At 32.8% G+C, this 18,367-nt stretch overlaps 3 protein-coding genes across 3 annotated transcripts; 2 read left to right on the top strand and 1 right to left on the bottom strand.

Moving 5' to 3' along the window:
• The first annotated feature begins 571 nt into the window (after positions 1-571).
• Positions 572-2,979, top strand: LOC100259159 (uncharacterized protein C6C3.02c). Its single transcript, XM_002285599.4, has 5 exons — positions 572-803; positions 1,641-1,697; positions 1,840-1,920; positions 2,062-2,237; positions 2,671-2,979. The coding sequence occupies exons 1-5, from the start codon at positions 782-784 to the stop codon at positions 2,767-2,769; spliced, it is 435 nt and encodes a 144-aa protein (XP_002285635.1). The 5' UTR covers positions 572-781; the 3' UTR covers positions 2,770-2,979.
• A 1,262-nt stretch (positions 2,980-4,241) lies between these two features.
• LOC100267712 (protein CLT2, chloroplastic) lies at positions 4,242-10,629 on the top strand. The gene is made up of 10 exons (XM_002283691.3): positions 4,242-4,807; positions 5,117-5,262; positions 5,420-5,457; positions 6,713-6,828; positions 8,094-8,193; positions 8,270-8,305; positions 8,396-8,446; positions 8,959-9,082; positions 9,458-9,583; positions 10,258-10,629. The coding sequence occupies exons 1-10, from the start codon at positions 4,425-4,427 to the stop codon at positions 10,404-10,406; spliced, it is 1,269 nt and encodes a 422-aa protein (XP_002283727.1). The 5' UTR covers positions 4,242-4,424; the 3' UTR covers positions 10,407-10,629.
• A 1,968-nt stretch (positions 10,630-12,597) lies between these two features.
• On the bottom strand, positions 12,598-15,376 carry LOC100262552 (uncharacterized). Its single transcript, XM_010666126.3, has 9 exons — positions 15,131-15,376; positions 14,968-15,025; positions 14,778-14,865; positions 14,288-14,467; positions 14,017-14,196; positions 13,680-13,862; positions 13,441-13,595; positions 13,169-13,295; positions 12,598-12,911 (listed from the first exon to the last, which is right to left on the bottom strand). Exons 2-9 carry the CDS (start codon positions 15,003-15,005, stop codon positions 12,900-12,902), a joined length of 963 nt encoding a protein of 320 aa, XP_010664428.1. The 5' UTR covers positions 15,006-15,025; positions 15,131-15,376; the 3' UTR covers positions 12,598-12,899.
• Positions 15,377-18,367: the final 2,991 nt, after the last annotated feature.

The following is an 18,367-nucleotide window of genomic DNA, read 5'->3' as shown; positions in this document are numbered from 1 at the left end:
TAAAATCCTTAATCTAAATTTTTATTTATTTTTTAAATATGCACGTATTTACGTGTATGCATGAACTCTCAGCCTCTCAACCTGTATTTGGTTACCGAAACTTTGACGAAAAATTAAATAAAAAGAGAAAATAAATTTAAAATTTAAAATTATTTTTATATTTCACTTCAAATTCAGTTTACTTATTTTCAACGATAAATCCAAAGTCAAGACAAATAAGAAGTATAGTCTCTCTAAGTAACACATGATATTGGATTCAAATCTTGTTGTTGAAGGTCTAAATTTATTTTTTATATACCAATAATTGATGACTTTCACAGAAAAAAATTAATATTTATATTTTGATTTTAAGTGTAAATGATATATATATTAAATAATATTAATATATATTATTTAATAAATATATTATAAAAGAATTTATTTATAAATTTTAAATATTTTAATCATGTATATTATTAATGAATTAAAAAAATAGTAAAATTTTAAATTGTTGATAAATTAAAAGGGTCAACGTGTGGAAACATCGCAAAATAGTTAAGACCATTGGATTCGTTCCCAATTGTATTGGTTTCTTCGGGGAGAAGAAAGCCCACATAGAAATATAGAATAGATGTTTCTAGAGGAGAGGCTTGTGGGTCATATTACGTCGCCGACTCCATCACGAAGGGCGTCACAGCACCCGATTATAAGTACCCCAATTCAAACTTTAAGCTCTCAAAGAATCGTAACCTTGTTTGTTCATTCGCTCCTCGCTCCTTGCTCCTCTCTCTAACTTGTCAAGATGCCTCGCCGTAGCTCAGGAGGTATGGCTTCTCCCTTCTTTCTTACTTGCTTCTCTCTTCTTCTCTCTACCTTTGGATTATTATTACATAGGGCCTGTAAATCTCGCGTTTTTCAATCGGTGAGCGAGTTATTACAGGGCGTTTGATGAAAAAATGACTAAACATTCGGTTAAATGTTCGTTTTATTTTGAAGTTTTGATTGGTCTGGCGTTTCTATAGATTTATATAAATGCTTGTTTATTTATTTATTTAGTTTATATTTTGTTCTTTGTTTGTCCTTTTTTTTTTTATAATGATGGTTTATATTCATTTTTTATGATCCGTTTGGTTGCTGAGAAAATGCTGGGAGAAGGTATGAATCAAACTCTGTGGAAATAATAGAAGTCAAAATCTTAAATCTAGAAATCTCATTTATTGAGATCCAAAAAAAAAACAAATAAAACAGTACTTTCAATTAGCGAAAGGTTCAAAACATCAGAAAGCCAGAGGTTCAAAATTTTATTTTAGTTTTTTTCTCAGATTAGGGGCCTCAAGAACTAGCTATAAATTGTCAATGCTCTGCATAAACTCGAGAAGGAAGTTGCGTGAAATACTAGGATTAATCTTCATTGTCTATTAAGATATCACTGCTAACAGACCTGCTTTGATCATGTTGAGCCTGGATGACTTGAGTTGTAATCCCTATTTGGATATCACGGCCGCTTGCATCTACTTCCTTCTTAGGCTGTATGTGGTGAAATTTTGATGGTTGGTGGGGCACCAAAGTGTTGGGCGTGCCAGCCTGTGTTCATTCATCTTGTTTTATAGCCTGAGTTTGAGGCCAGGTTGAGTCATAAATTCACGATGTCATTTTTGCAGGAAGGCCAGCTCCTCGTCCTGCTGCACATACCCCATTGCGTAACCCTCCACAGCCAGGTAGCTTCATGCTTTTCCTCTGTCTTCTTATTAGCCTAATTTTGAGTCTTCAATGATTTTATCTTCACATAGTCTTGGCACTGAATTCAATTTTTAAAGTCAGGTTTTATGTAAATGATACATTGATTATTATTTGATGCAGTTGCTCGTGCTCCTCCCCCGGCACCTGTTCAAGGTGGAAATGGATCTGTGGTTGGAAGTCTGGGTTCCACCATAGCAGAAGGTGAGTTGAAGTTTTTGTGCTCTATGTAAAAAATAAATTTACATGCTACATCTGTTATGTACATATGCCTGTCTATGAGGTGGTTAGATTTTGTAGTTTTTGTACATTAGGATTAACTTCGTTGATTTGTACTTTGCACAGGTATGGCCTTTGGTACTGGAAGCGCCATTGCTCACAGGGCAGTGGATTCTCTGATGGGTCCTCGTGTTATCCAACATGAGACTGTTGTTTCTTCTAGTTCTGCTGCACCTACACCAACCACCAACAGTATTGGAGGTTCTGATGCCTGTGGTACTCATGCCAAGGCCTTCCAAGATGTATGATTCCCTTGACTTCATTTCACTCCTAATTGTTTGTTCTGTTCTTTCTTAGCTTGGCCAGTCTTTGGGGTCACAGTTACCAATGATTAAGAATGTCAAATGAGCATGGAACCCAGCTTCAGGCAAATGAGGATCATTGAATACTTTATGAACATGTTAACTTGCATTTTAATTCAGGTTTAGATATGGGAAAGAAAATTGAAGTTTTGACTTTGGGGGGTGTTTGAGCCTTCTTTGAATTGTTTGCTATAGACTAAGTTGTAGATACATATGTACACATTTTTTCCATATTAATTGGCAAAATTTCATGTCATGAAAGATACATTGCCAAAATCTGCAATAGTTTGTTTCTTTTTTGTATGGAGTTGCGTTGTGCTTTCCCTGGGGGCTGAATTCGTTACTTATTCTGTTTCTTTTTCTTGTCTTGCAGTGCTTAAACAGCTTAGGAAGTGATATCAGCAAGTGCCAGTTCTATATGGACATGCTGTCTGAATGCCGCAGAAACTCGGGTGCTACTTTGAGTGCTTAACATGATCATGATACAAATTTCTATACCTTGAATAACAGAACGTTGTCTTGGTTCCTTGTTTAAGGATGATTGGTTGGGTTTGAGGAATTATTGAATATTATTTTGAATAATCAATATTTGCTTTCCTGCTCTTAATCTGGAAGCTGGATGCAAACATTTTGTTATTATTGACTCTATATGATTTATGGTAACCTGTACTCTTTGAGTGTCCCTAAATTGTCAATTTGGATCTCAAGATTCGAAAGGTGAAGCTACTTGAAAGTCCATTTCTATCAATAAAATCACCCAATACCAATTCATAATTTAAAGGGTTAGAGTTGGGTGAGAACTCTTGGTCTTCGTCCCTACTCTTATACCATTGAATTCTTTATTTTATTTTATTCTGTTTTTTATTAAGTCGGAGGAGATGATATATCCTCATTAGGAAGATAAATCTGTCCATGATTCTCATTAGGTGGGGAATAAGGTCTGTCCCTTGGAGCTAGAGAAGGAGTTGGGAGGGGCTAACATATGAACTTTAGTTCATGGAGGTAAAATGAAGCAAAATTGCTCTTCTATAGCCTGCTAGCATCAAAATTCATTACTTAAAAGCATTTTGTCTCAAAATTTTGAGGGGGCCATTTGCTCCCAGCATAGTCTGGCTCAGCCCCTGTTTAGAAAATGATATTTTACCAAATGTCATTTAGAAAATGGCATAATAAGAAACCTAAATGATTATTTATCCATGCTAAATTAGTACACTTATGATGACTTAACACCAAAATCAATGGGTTATAAAAATATAAAAAATCTAACACTAATACTTTTGTTATAAAATTTAGTTACGATACAAATTTACTATACTTATTAACATTATGATGTGTCATGATATGACCTAATTTATAAATCTGTTAACTTTTTCTATGAAATCGAGAGTTAGTGGATAATCATGTTATATTTCTTAGCATAGATTATGTCATAAACCAACTTCGATTTGAATTCATGAGTCAAATAAACTCCAAATGATAATCTAATTACAAAGTCAAGGACATTAGAAACTTATGAAATTAAATTTTTTTACTTAAAAGAACAAGCTCTAAGGAGCATAATAATTCATCTCTAGTCTTAAGAGATTAAAATTATTTTTATTTACTTAAAAAAAAACAAATTTATAATTGATAGAAGGTATTAATATATTTAGTTATTTTATATTTATTTACTATTAAAATTATTGAATTTATCATATCTCGTGTTTTTGTTTGAAGATTAACTAGTTTTGAGCATAAATGTCTTTAATTATTTTAAATATCCATAATATGTTTTAAAAAAAATTATTATTTTTACAAAAATAAAAATAAAAATATTTTTATCAAAATGAGGTCAAAAAGGAATAAAGGGCTAAATTTCTAAAATTAGGTTTAATCAAATAAATGGAAAAAAAAGTCCCTCAGACGGTTGAACCATCCTTTTATAAGTATCAGCGGTAGGATTCTAAAAGTTCGTAACCAGTACTTATGACCTTCAGCACTGCCTATTTGAGAAGTTTCCTTTTTTAAACTTTCTTTTATAGGTGATGCGGCATTTGAGAGGGGTTGAAAGTAGGTAGGAGTAGTGGCAGGTGCAGAGTTGGGAGTTTCAACCTTTTGGACGACCCGCCACAACCGCTGTCTCCTGTCATGGCCTTCTCGTGCGCGGTGTCCTGCGTCCGTTTCCATGTCATTCCTCCTAAACCCTTAACTCTTCATACCTACACCGCCCATCTCTCACCCTTCTCTCCTCTAATTTCAATGCATATTTCTCAAAACCCTAGATACCATCTTCATTTTCCTTCCAGATCACCCCTCCATGGAGTTTCAAGTCACAATTCACCGAAAACCCCCAACTTCAGAGTCCGCGCATCCGCCGACAATTCCCAAACTTCATCCTCCAACACCGGACTAGTAATCGTCTGCTCGGCAATCACTGTAATTTTGGCGGTTGTCAATCGCGTGTTTTACAAGCTTGCTCTTGTTCCTCTGAAGCAATACCCATTCTTTTTAGCCCAGTTCACTACTTTCGGGTAAATTTCATCTTTTTCATTTTCTTTCTTATCTTTTTCCTTTATTCCAAACTCTAGAATCATAAGTTCGTAGTTTCAACAAGAAATATTGAATAGGAAGTAATTTTAGTTGGAAATGGAGCTAATGAAAGCATATCAGGGATCATCTGGACCCTTTTTCATGAAGAAAAAAAATGTGATACCATTATCATATGTTTTTTTTTTTTCATAGTTCATTCCTTTTGGACTTCGATATATATAGATATTTAGTCAGTTGCTTGGTCTGTAATGCTTTTAGAAGTCTGACAAGTACGGTTGTATGATGCCCAGGTATGCGGCTATTTATTTTTCTATACTATATATACGGTATCGTGCGGGGATTGTAACGGATGAAATGATAGCCCTTCCAAAATCACGTTTTATGGCAATCGGTATTCTAGAAGCCCTTGGTGTTGCTTCTGGGATGGCTTCTGCAGGTATTATATTTATACAATTAATTCGTTTTTCTATCATTTTCATTAAGTCTATTTTCTTAAAGAGAAAGCAGTTCTCATTTGCACTACTAACCATGCCCAAATTATTTTCTTTGTGTCTGATTGGGCCTTTATACTGAATATTATGTGTTTTTTACAGCTATGCTTCCTGGACCAGCTATACCCTTATTGAATCAGGTAATCTTAATTGTATGAAATAGTCTAAAACAAGATTGCTAAAAGGAATGAATTTAGTTTTCTTTAGTGGTTGTGAGTCATTCTTTTCTTCGTATCCTTCAGAAATGGAACTTTTTGTTGCTCCTCCTTTCAATTTCTAATTGCCTTAAATTACTTGGTTATTAGATTGGTGTTATACAGGTTTGAACTCAAACGGGGTAGTCTCAATCAGACCAATCATAGTCTTTAAGGCTTTTGGGCTGGACTCGTGAGGGAATTAGCAGTTGAGTTTTAGAAAAGGAAAAGAGAAGAAGACTTTTGGGGTTGGGGACAGGAGAGGTGTGTGGTGGGTTGGGTGTCATGGGGTGTTGTGATAGATGAAAGAAGGGAACTACATCATAAACTGTGAACTTGGCCATGGGAGAAGGCTATGGCTGGAATTGAAGGCCAGATCTGGTCCTAGAGTATTCAGACCTGAGCTTGGAAATATCAAACCAAATTTACACCTCTACTTACCCTTTTTGTTTCTAAATTTGAATATAAATGTACATATCAATTGGATGCATGTCATCAGGAACAGGATTTTCAACATGCCATGTACCATGTACTTGGACATATGTGATTAGGAACAGGACTTGTCAAATCCCACCACTCAGGATTCAGGGACTCTGGTAAGGAATATCTGCCATCATGGGCAGGTATTAGAACACTTTTTTTTCTCCCCCAAATAATGTAAATTTTCTATATGTGCCACAATTTTATTTATTTATCTACTTTTGATATTTCTTTTCCTCTTTTGGCTCTTTTAATTGCTGATATTTATAAGATCACATTAAATTTGTCTTTGCTATGCAATAAATTGAAAGAAAATGTAATAAAAACCAGCAATGCACTGTGATTCAAGTTAAAGATGATACAAGGAGTAGAGAATGGCCAAAAAGAATATGGATCAAGCCTCAAGGTTGTGAAGGAAGATGTGGTTTAACAGCAGATTCTTCCTTGTAGCATAATAGTGAAAAGAATTTCTTTGGCTGACCTCAATTAGTCGGGATAAAGCTTTGTTAGTTTTACTTCTTCTAACATATCTATTAATAAATGCAATTTCTTGCACACTGACAAGAAACATGTTTTCCAATTAAACAATTTTGTGGAAAATGATATATGGAAGCTTATATTGCAGTCTGGATTAATGCTCAAACAAATCTAATGAAGTGCCTTGCTATATCTTTTGACCATCCTTGATCCTCAATGTTGGTTTCCATACCTTCTCTTGCAGACATTTTTGGTTTGGCAGCTGGCTCTTTCTACTCTTATTTTGGGGAGAAAATACTCCTTCAATCAAATTCTTGGATGCTTTCTTGTAGCTGCTGGTGTAGTAACCGCTGTTGCGAGGTATCTCAATTCCTTTTCCTCCAATTTTTGGACCTCTGCTGTAACTTTTAGCATGTCAATGAATTTTACACATCTCTTTCCTTACTATGTTGAAGGGTTGAGGTGCCAATCTAAAAGTTAGGCAATGTCAGCTGTTATTAGACATAATGGGCATTAGGATAAAATGGACATTTTGTTTATATTTTATGTATAAACACCTCTGGATGTTTGTGTTTCTTGATGAGTAAAATGCAAAATATCAGAACAAAGGTTAGCAGAAACTTCTATGCCTTTGGTCAATTATATAGATTGGTTGGGTTTTTGTTGAGGGAGGAAGTATTTTTTTATTTCCCCTCATTTTTGTTTTGCCTTTTGGTGTTCATTGTATTCGTCCTATGTACTCTTGTGCATTAGTTGTGCTCTTTAATACATTCTCTTATTTATCAAAAAAGGGAGGGGGGGGTGGACAGTTGTCTGAATAAAAATCTACTTCTAAGAAGGATTCTGTAATTTGACTTGGGTTCTTGTTTTATTCCTATTCCTATAAATATAATTTTTGGCAGTTAGGAAACTAACTAAAACTGACTGTTCTTTATCTGTCACTGAAATCAAATAGTATTATTCTCTTTTACTGAATCACCAACTTTTGGACTTCTTTTTGACGTTCTAGTCTCAAATTTTCAACTTCACAAGAAGTAAGCTTAATACTCTTTATTTGGTTTTTTATATCTCAAAATTTCCTTTATTGGTGGGTCCCCATTATAATTTTCTCATTTTTGTTTTATTATCATATTTTCCTCCAATGGTTTCCGAGCTTTCACTGTCCAGATTTGTTGGAAAATCTACAACTACGCTGTCTTCTGATTTCAGAGTTTTGCATGATAGTGGTGAGAAGTTTCCAAAATAGGAATTGTCATGAACTATCATGGTACATGCACTACTTTTCTTAAAATTTTGTATCTAACAGATCTCAGTGATTAAGTTTCAGTAAATTCATGTACTCGGTTTTTGGTGAATATCGTGCCCTGAACGGTGCTGATATTAAGTAAAATGGAATTCCAATTTCCTATTTGCATTTTATCATGTGCTTTCCCAGAAGGTACTTATTGTCTCTGGTTGGTTATAGAGAAGCAATGGTGAAATGTGCTGGTCTGTGAGGTGTGTCAAGCCTGGCCTTCAAAAACGAATTTTTAAAGTATGACTGTATGCTTACAAATATGTGTAGCTACCCTTTTCAGTTGCAGTGAAGTGGATTTAAACTAGTTATATGTGTTTCATAACTGCAGTGGGTCAAATGGTGATCAAATGCTGTCAGGAATTGAGTTTATATGGCCAGCATTAATGATAGCTTCAAGTGCATTCCAAGCTGGTGCATCTATTATCAAGGTTATAGCAATGGACAATAGTAATATTTTTAATGGTACCTTGTGTGGGCAAAATAATCATAATCAATGTTGAACAGGAATTTGTTTTTGTTGATGCTGCAACCCGGCTTAAGGTATGGTAAACTTTTTCTAGCCTTATAATCCATTTTCCTGTTGATAAGTTATTGTGCATGTGTGTAATTAATCCCCTTATCAACATACAGGGGAAGCTTCTTGACATATTTGTTGTCAATTCTTTTGGATCCGGATTCCAGGTAATATTCATATGGCTTGATAGGGTACTCACTACCCTCCTTCCCCATAACTTTCCAAGTAGTGCAGTTACTTATGTCTAGAAAAGTCAATATATGGTCGTATTTTAGCATTGGTTGTTATGAAAGTGATACTACTATAACCCTTGAAGTAATTTTTGTTATCATCCTTGAGTTATGTATGCTTGTAGTGTCAAATATGCTATGGTTGCCACTGAACCTCTAGTGTCAAATTTGTTGCTGATGCTGCTAGATTTTTCGTGGCTTTTGGCCCTGTTTTGTTGTTTTTAGCTAATTTTGCCATTTCACTTATCAGGGATTTGAATAAATAAATTAATTCTGAAAGTGCTATTTGCATGCCTGGTCCTGATTGATTCCTCCCATTAGCAGGACCCTTTGGTCATATAATCATCTTATTGGATGCCAACAAAATCACAAATCATAAATGCCTGTTTGATGTGGAATTCTTTGAGCATTCTCCACTGTGGAGTTTTAACACTTTATTTGACATGTAGGCTCTTTTTGTGCTTCTCCTTCTGCCTTTGCTGTCAAACTTCAGAGGTATACCTTTTCCACAGCTCCCTTCATACCTAAAAGCTGGTGCTGGTTGCTTTTTGAATATTGGATCCAATATACCAGGTAAGCTTTCTTATCTTGGAAAGTTGGAATACATTTCATTAAAGTAGAATGCTATCTGTGTAACATTTTTAATGTGCACCTTAATTTGTTGAGGACCTAATTTTATACATATATGATAAAATGGAGGAATAAAACCTCTAGTAGAGGGCATTCCGAATAGCTCCTGATTCCCTCCCTACAACAGATTTAATGTGTTTTTTTTTTTTTTTTTTTTTATCAAAAACAACAAATGTATTAAATTAAGGATAAATAAATACAGAAGGAGGATGATGAATGCTCCCAAAAATACAACAAACTACCCAGATTTAATGCGTTCTACAGTTGTATATCCTAAGTCATTCTTATCACTTCTACATTTGTGGCTTGTTGCTTCAGGTTGTGATGGAGCTCCATTGCTGCCCCTGCTTTATTTGGCTACCAATATAGCTTTCAACATATCATTGCTTAATCTAGTAAAAATTTCCTCTGCAGTAGTTTCTACTCTTGCTGCAATGGCATCAGGTCCGCTCCCTCTCTCTCTCTCTCACTTTCTCTCTCTCTCAAACACTGAGAAACAGGATAACACGTTTGGTAGTGATTTTAGGAAGTATTTCTAATTTTTTTAATACTAGAAAAATAAAAAATTTCAAGTATTAGAAATGGTAAAAACACTTCCTCGAATCACTGTCAAACGCACTCTTATAGTGTTTTTTGTAGTGATTCTAAGAAGTGTTTATAGTTTTTCTGATACTTGAAATTTTTTATTTTTCAAGTATTAGAAATATTGAAAACACTTTCTAAAATCACTAACAAACGCATTCTAAAAGTGTGTTTGGCAGTGATTATAGGAAGCGTTTCTAACATTTTTAATACTTGAAAATTTTTATCTTTCAAGTATTAAAAATGTTAAAATCATTACCAAACTCATTCAAATTACATAATGTAAATAGTGCTATTTAAGTTCCATTAAAGAAAAAAAATTATTAGAAAGAAAATCCAATCATAAAGTTGATAGGTAGGCATGAAATGCATGCAATAAGGACGTAGTGGTGCAATCCAAAGTCTTTGGTCCTCCATAAGCGGTGTGAGGATGGCAATATTACGCTAGGTGTAATTTGTTCGATTCTGGCCATGTGCTTTCAAGTGCATGTTTCTATATGTTTTTTGGTTAATGGGTGCTCTATTGTACGTTGCAGTGCCAATTTCAATTTATGTTCTTAGCCTTCCATTGCCATATCTCCCACAAGGTGCCAGCTTGAGTCCCTTTTTTCTCTTTGGTGGTGTGATTCTCCTGTTGGGCCTTCTTCTATACAACATACCTCAGCCTGCCAAGCAAGCCCCTTGAATTGCTGAAGTATTTACTTAGAAGATGTATATTTTGATTGAATTTCATTATAATATTGTAAATACTGCCACATCATTCTTTACCTTGAAGGTCATGTTTGGTAATGGGAATGAATATTTGTTACTATTCCCATTGCTCCTTGAACAATAATGAATTTGATGATTCCAATTTTTGTGTTGGAATGCACCTAAGAATGTAATGTTGGAATCATTATTTGTTTTCATTTTTAATGTCATGTAACAATGGAATGACAGAGGAAAAATAAATAAATTGAGAATAATATCAATATAGTTTAAAATAATTTTTTATTTTCATTTTTTTTAAAAAAAGGCTTTCAAACTGCATATTGTTTTTTTTTTATTTAAGGTATTTGAGAGGGTTTTTTTTTGGCTAAATAATAAAAGTTTATTTAATCATATGATTTAAAAACAATGTCCTATTTTTAAAAACAAAAAAATGTTGTTTTTAAACTTTTATAACATTGTTTGGTTGTTCTTTAAAAACAATTTTTAAGAATAAAGTAAAATATAGAATAGTTTTTAAGAATAAATGGAAATTGTTTTCTTCAAATTTTTTTTTTAAATAAGAAGAATAAAACAAAAAATATAAATAAATAAATAAAATAGAACACGGTATCTTTCTTTTTTTCATTCTTTTTCTACCACTCAATATCAATACAAAAAATCTTCCAATATGACCATTAATGTTTTTCTTATTTTTTATTAATTTTAAAAATAAGTTTAAATACTAATTCAATTAGTAATAAAAGGTCATAGAAATGATCAAACTTAAATTCATTTTGAACGAATTTGCTAATTTTTTATTTACATGTAATCAAACATTGACGAACTTTTTTCACTAAGTAAATAAACTCTACATTAAGTAAAACTTAATACATTGAATTAGCTAATGAGTAGTAATTTTTAAAAATAGTTTAAAACATAAATAGTAACTATATATGTATATATAATCACAACAAATAATAAATCAAAATCCATGAGTTATAATTTTACTATTTCTACCATATACATAATTATATCTTCTGATTTTTTTCACTTGAATAAATCAACTCTAAATGAAGTGAGACATATAATTAATGTTTTAATTATTTAATGAATCTTCTAGTTTTTAATAATAACTCGGAATTCAAAATACTCATTAATCAATTACAGATTAAATTTTTTTCAGAATCCTATATTTTTACTTGAGTGCTAAATATGTGCATATAATATAACAGTTAACTCATTAACACTTCAAAACTTTTTTAAATTCACTCAAAATAAAATAATATTAGCAATTATTAAGGTTAAATTATTAGTATTTATTTTTAACAAAATAAATCAATTATACTTGCATGAAAATGTTAATATCCATATTTTTACAATATTTATAAAAAAAATTATAATTTTATTGCAATATTAATATTGATATTTATTAAAACCTATTTATTTGTAATTACAAAATAATTTTTATTTTTAATAAAAATTGAATTAGATTTAGCCTATGTTATCTAAGTTGAATTTATAATTTTTAAATAAAAAAAAATAAAAACAACTTATCCAAACAAGTATTTATTTTTTTATTTTAAAAAAAATGCTTTTAAAAACAACTTTCCTCGTGAGAATCAAAATACATCAATTTATAGATTAATCGAAATCCACTTATAAGTAAAATTTCATTTCCATTGGAATGATTTTTTATTCCATTTTCATTATTACTTGAATTACCTAGACATGAGACTGATGAAAAAAAGGATTGAAAAGCCACTTGAGTACCCCAAACATAGGAATGGATGAGAAAATGAATGAAATGATAGTAATTCCCTCTCCTCATTCTCAAGTTCCAAACATGACCAAAATGTGTTCGTTCCCAAGAGAGGCAAATGGTACCTGGTTTTGATCACAACATTAATAGAACTTCATTATGGCGATACTCTCTCCGCACCACAATGGGCATACTGTTATGTTGCAGTTATTCACAAACTTCAGGTAATACTTGAGAAAACCAGTTAAAGTTATCTAATGACTAAGAAATTTCTGATTTCTTTTAGAATCTAATATAATCAGATGATGACGGAAGTTATCTTTCAAAGTCAAATGAGCAGCTTTAGCATTTGCCCTAAAATTCTCTAGTTGGAATGTGGGCTAAAAAGGGAAAAAAAACATTGGAATTCAAATGAATAGGCTAAAAATGAGGCAAACAAGCACACTCTCAATGGTATAAATGGATAACAAAATTTCATCCTCAAAAACAATCTCACATCTGAAGTCCTGGTAAGGATTTAGATCCAAACCAGCATCAGGATTTGAATAGCAATGCAATTCACTACTAAAAAATAGTCAAAAATAAAGGAGGATCCCCTGGATGTCATTGAGACAACAAAATTATATTTTACAGGACCATTTTAGTCTTAATTCATTTCCCCTACCAGAGGCCTCCAAGGCTGCCATGCATGATCCAATTGCTCCATGCCCACATATGAGTTTGTTCTCCTTAATTTCTCCTCTGTAAATGGACAAAGAATTTATTACCCAGTTTATCGAAAAGTGTGAACTTCCACGTATTTATGTGACATATTAAACAAACTTAAAGAGGTCACATGCATGGTAAAAAAATGTAACACAAAAGCAAACAAGCTGTCTATATAGTTTATCAGTAAAAGTAAATTTTGAAGCACCCTCTAAAGAATATCCAAAACCATTGAATGCAGGAAATCAATGCCATATGATCATTCTCTATAGATTCAATTCAATTCAATATACCTTACGCTTCTTAAATTTTCTCCCTCCACTGCTACTGTTATTGAAACCTGTCGTTTTCTCGCCAAAATCTTCCTCTAAAGGTAAAGTTTTGATTTCATCATAAAAACTGTCGGTCAGACCAAGCAACCTGAGGTATAAACAACCATAAGTTAAAACTCCTTCACAGTACTAGGTATCCAGTTTCATCAGATTGTTCAAATGATTTACCAGACAACTGATGGTAGAGTTTAGCACACCAACTACATGCAAATTTGAAATTATATGGTACATACCCATTTCTCGACTTCCGTAAGTGTTTCTCTTTCTTTTTCTCCATCCTCGTAAGAGGAGCACGAGTAAAAAGTTCCTCCTCTTGCCGTGCACGCTGTTCCATCTTTTCCTTATACCTTATAAGTTCTCTACTTTCCGTTCCAACAATTTCTCTCACCTGTATGTTGACCGTCAATAATAAAATAATGATGTACAGAGTCATCCAAGATTAGCAAACTAATAGCAGCAATCCAGAACTAACCTCTTCAGGTCTCCCCTCTAAATCATCCATCAGCTCTCTCACATATGTACTCTGCCTAGCTTGTCTTACAGTCTCTTTTTCCTTTCTCAAAGCATTTTTTTCATGTTTTGAGATCTTATCCTCTTCCATAGAAGTAGGTGCAAACTTTGGTGGACGATACACACCAACAGGCCCAACACCATCCTATAATTCAGAAATGAGTTAGAAATCAAAATCATTCAGATTTTTTTTTTCAATAACCAATGAAAAGTGATTTTTAAAGCAGAAAAAAAACACACACACACACAATGGCATAACCTTCAATTTGTATTTTGGATACTTTAACACCTTGACTAACCTCAAAAGTCGTATCTGTCTTGCTAACCAGCATGTCTGGGTTTGGGCGATATTTCAACAAATCCTCTGTGTTTGGAGTTTCTGAATCTTTTTCACTAGGACCTACTTTCTCCACAGCATTTCCAGTAACCCTTGTGAGCTTCTGGATTTGATACTGAAGCTTTTTATCGATGGGCCGAATCTATAATGAAAGAACCACGAAAACTTGCTTAAGAACCATAATCAGGTATAAAGACTGATGAAGAGGAATCCAGATCCATTTGCATGCAAACCTTTTCCAAAAATAATCTCATCTCTACAAGGCTCCGAACGACAGGGTGTCCTTCAATTGAGAAACCCTTTGCCTTTCGAAGTAAATAATAGACAAGCGACTGGCAATAGTTTATGAGCAATAAATGTTTTGCCTCAAGATAGCTCATCCCATCTGCGGTTGGAAAATGATCTGCTTTCACCTAATATATCAGACGTATAATCCATTAAAATAAGGACAGAAGGAGATAGGACAACTTTTTCAATCCCAAAACAGGAACAATATGAAGAGTTTGCAGGGAAGAAGAAAGCAGAATAATTTATTTGTATTATAAAATTTAACAAGAAGTTGTCGAGGATTAAAACTGTATATACTTTTTCAAAGTACTAAATGAGTAACATGCCACCATTGATTTGGCAGCAGAGCATGACAGATTCAAAAAATAATGTAGCATAACCTGGCAAAAAAAAAAAAACATGAATTTGGGAATCGTCGCTCAAAGAATCCAATACCTTTGCTGTAAGAGCTTGCACTTTCCCCCTCACTGCATCCAATCCTTCTTTCATCTCTTTCAACACTGCAGCTAAATGAGAAGCTTCTCTATACCCAGAAATTAACAAACCAATTGAATCATATAGTAATAATAAATCCATCACTAAAACAAAAATGAACTAACCCATGAAATCGAAGTCCCAAACTTACTTCCTTATTATCTCATTGTTCTTCGCGTCCTCCTCCATGGCTACCTCAGAAGCCACCGCTGCAATCCAAAAGCCATTGAGCACCAAACGTTAACATATATGTAAATAAATATAAGACCTAGGAATTGCGAAAAAAAACGTTAGGGACAAGGAGAAAGAAGAACCTGAGTTCTGGATTTACTAAACCCTAACAACAGGATTTTATGATCGATCTCGAAGTCTTAGCCGAGAGAAATCGTGACAGAGCACGAGCCTTTTTAAGTGCAAAATCCAGTCGTCGTGGAGGAAATACTGCAGATGCTGTGGCCTTGAGGAAGGAGTGTGGAGGTGTGTTCCAGAGGAGAGGACGAGGTGTCGGAGGGTTTAGGGTTTTCCAATTTTCCAACTGTTTTTTTTTTTAATTACAAAATAATTTATACTTATTTTTAAAACTTCATATACGGAAAGAAGGAAAAAAAAAAAAAAAAAAAGAGTTTTAGGTAAAAATGACCCATTTAAAAAAAAAAAATTGTGACATCTAACCACTTTGAATTAAAACCGTAGTTGTCAACTGCGACTTCAGTTAATTATTTTTAAAATTAAAAATTATTAAATTATAATTTATGATTGAAATTTAAAAAATATATTTAAAAAATAAATTATTTATATTTAAATTTAAAAATCTAGTATTACTTCAATAAACATAAATTGATAAATAGAAGATATTATAATTGAATATTTTATTTATTAATAAATTAATAATTTTAAAATAATAAACTTATATAGCATATAAATAATATATAAAATTATATAATTTATTAATTTAAGATATTTAATTTATTGTTTTTTAAGATATTAATTTATTTGTATTATGATAAATTTATCTTTATCGAAATAATAGTATACTTTTAAGCCGCAGTTGATAATTGAGATTTCAATTACAATTTTTTTTTTACTTTCAAATTTAATTAAAAACTATTAAATTATAATTTATTATTGAAATTAAAAATATATACTTTAATAATAAATTATTTATATTTAAACTTAAAAATCTAGTATTACTTTAACAAACATAAATTAATAAATAGAAGATATTATAAATGAATGTTTTATTTATTAATAAATTAATAATCTTAAAATAATAAATTTATATAACATATAAATAATATATAAAATTGTATAATTTATTAATTTAAAATTTTTAATTTGTTGTTTTTTAAGATATTAATTTATTTGTATTATGACAATTTATCTTTATCAAAATAATAGTATACTCTTAAGTTGTAGTTGTCATATATAGATTTTTTTACAAAATTATTTAATGAAATTAATTACAAAAAGTTTAATATAAAATGTAATTTTTAATAGTTTAATTAAAGTCACAAAAAATATCCACTAAACATTAATATAGTGGAAAATAAAAAACATATATAATCTCACATGCCTCCACAAGAAGATAACCTACGTGTAACTGGTACTCTCTTCCTTTTTGGATGCTCTTCTTTAACTGTCATAAGTACTGCATGTGACACATGAAGAACATCTGTATATGATGGGGCTGAAGCTAGAAATAAAAATGGTGGTGAAGATAGCAATCTAGGTCGACGTAGGCCTCGCCTACTCCTCGGAATGGCTGGCAGTAAATCTAGCTAAGTACATGTGTCAATTTGCACTGATGGTGGGTCTAAAGAGGTAGGAGGTTGTAATGGAGGTAGGTCTAAAGAGGTAGGAGGTTGTACTGATGGTAGGTCTGAAAAAGTAAGGGGTTGGGCTGATGGTGGGTTTGAAGAAGTAGAAGCCTAAATTGGAGATTAGTCTAAAGAAATAGGAAGTTGTACTGATAGTGGGTCTAAAGAGGTAAAGAATTGTTGTGATGGTAGGTCTGAATAAGTAGGGTGCTGCATTAATGGTACGTCTGAAGAGATGGGTGACTGTATAAATCGTGAGGATAAAAAGGTAAAGAGTTGTAATGATGTTATTACTGACGATGTGATGGGCTGACAACTACTATATCTATCTCTCCCTCGAGATGTCAATCGACCTCGAACAAGTGGTGATCGAGCAATTGTCGACTGAGCTGGTGACCTACCTCCTCCATGCTCTACATGTGGGATACGATAATCCTCCCGAATAATGCACATAACATCAATGGCCATACGAATAATATCAACAATACCAATGCGACAAGCATCACTATCAGAGTCCTCCGATGCATGACCTCCTCGAGATATGAAAGATGTCATAGTCTCAAATTGTCACATAAAATGATATATAATTATTTGTTGGAATAAATATTATACACAATTATGTACATAATATTAAAGTGATGCAAACCAATAAGTGGGCAGATAAGGCATTAGTCTGGTACCGCATAGGTCCAAAATCATCCATAAGTGTAATAAAACGACGTGTAATATGACGATACCATGTCATGTACGGAGCAAGGTAGTCCATATGAGGCTCTATAGGCTCCGCAGTGACAATGTGGTCCCCCCTAGCCTCCCATAATGCCACGTAGTCATGATACAACCTCCAATCAAACTGAGGTTGACCTCATCGATCTATGGAGTGAAGGTCAAAATCTATAAGAGGTGTCGAAGGAATACCCTGTATGAGTCCAAACTGTCGCAACACACGTTCAGAACGATGCCACTCAACAATATAAAAAAAAAATAAGTGGTGACATCATCTGCCAAATATCTTGATCAGCTAAACAAATGTTTGGAAACAAAGCTAGTATATCATCTGTGTAAGGCTGCTATAATACCTGATATATTCAAATCTTAGTATGTATTTAATAAAGTTTAAATTATATTATTAATATTAATAATCTTGTTAAAGAATACTAATATTTAGCCCAAACCTGATCAGATCGTTGTCTATCAAACTCATCTTTGTATGTGACCAACACATGATGAGAAGTGTCTGTATGAGATAAGGGAACTCTCCACCTACTCCCTAATGCATCTGGTGGGAATCTGTCATCTATAGGTACTGGCGCATGAGGAAGTGATCTACTAGGATGACCCACATATAATCGCTCTCATGACCATAGCTAAAAATGAAATAAAATTATGTTTAAATGCACATAATTATGACAAAATTACATAATTAATAAGACTTGTAGTTATACCTGCAACAAATGTAATGGTCCTGCAATAGATTCTGCACTATCTAAGCTAGCTCGACATAACTCTTGATAAAGATGTGCTAGTGTCGCACTCCCCCAACTATACTGTGTAGTCTCACCAAAATCTCTTAACATGGGTATAATTGCTAATTGGATGTAAACCTCCTTCTTATCTAGAAACAATGAACCACCAACTAACAATAAAAGATAAGCTCTAGCATGACACTGTAACGTGACCTCATCTACAACCCCTAGTGGTAAGTGGGAGAAATGGGTAGTAATAAAACAAACT

The sequence above is a fragment of the Vitis vinifera genome, chromosome 18 (genome assembly GCF_030704535.1).
Source record: "Vitis vinifera cultivar Pinot Noir 40024 chromosome 18, ASM3070453v1".
Lineage (NCBI taxonomy): Eukaryota > Viridiplantae > Streptophyta > Magnoliopsida > Vitales > Vitaceae > Vitis > Vitis vinifera.
This window is presented reverse-complemented; position numbering and strand designations above follow the sequence as displayed.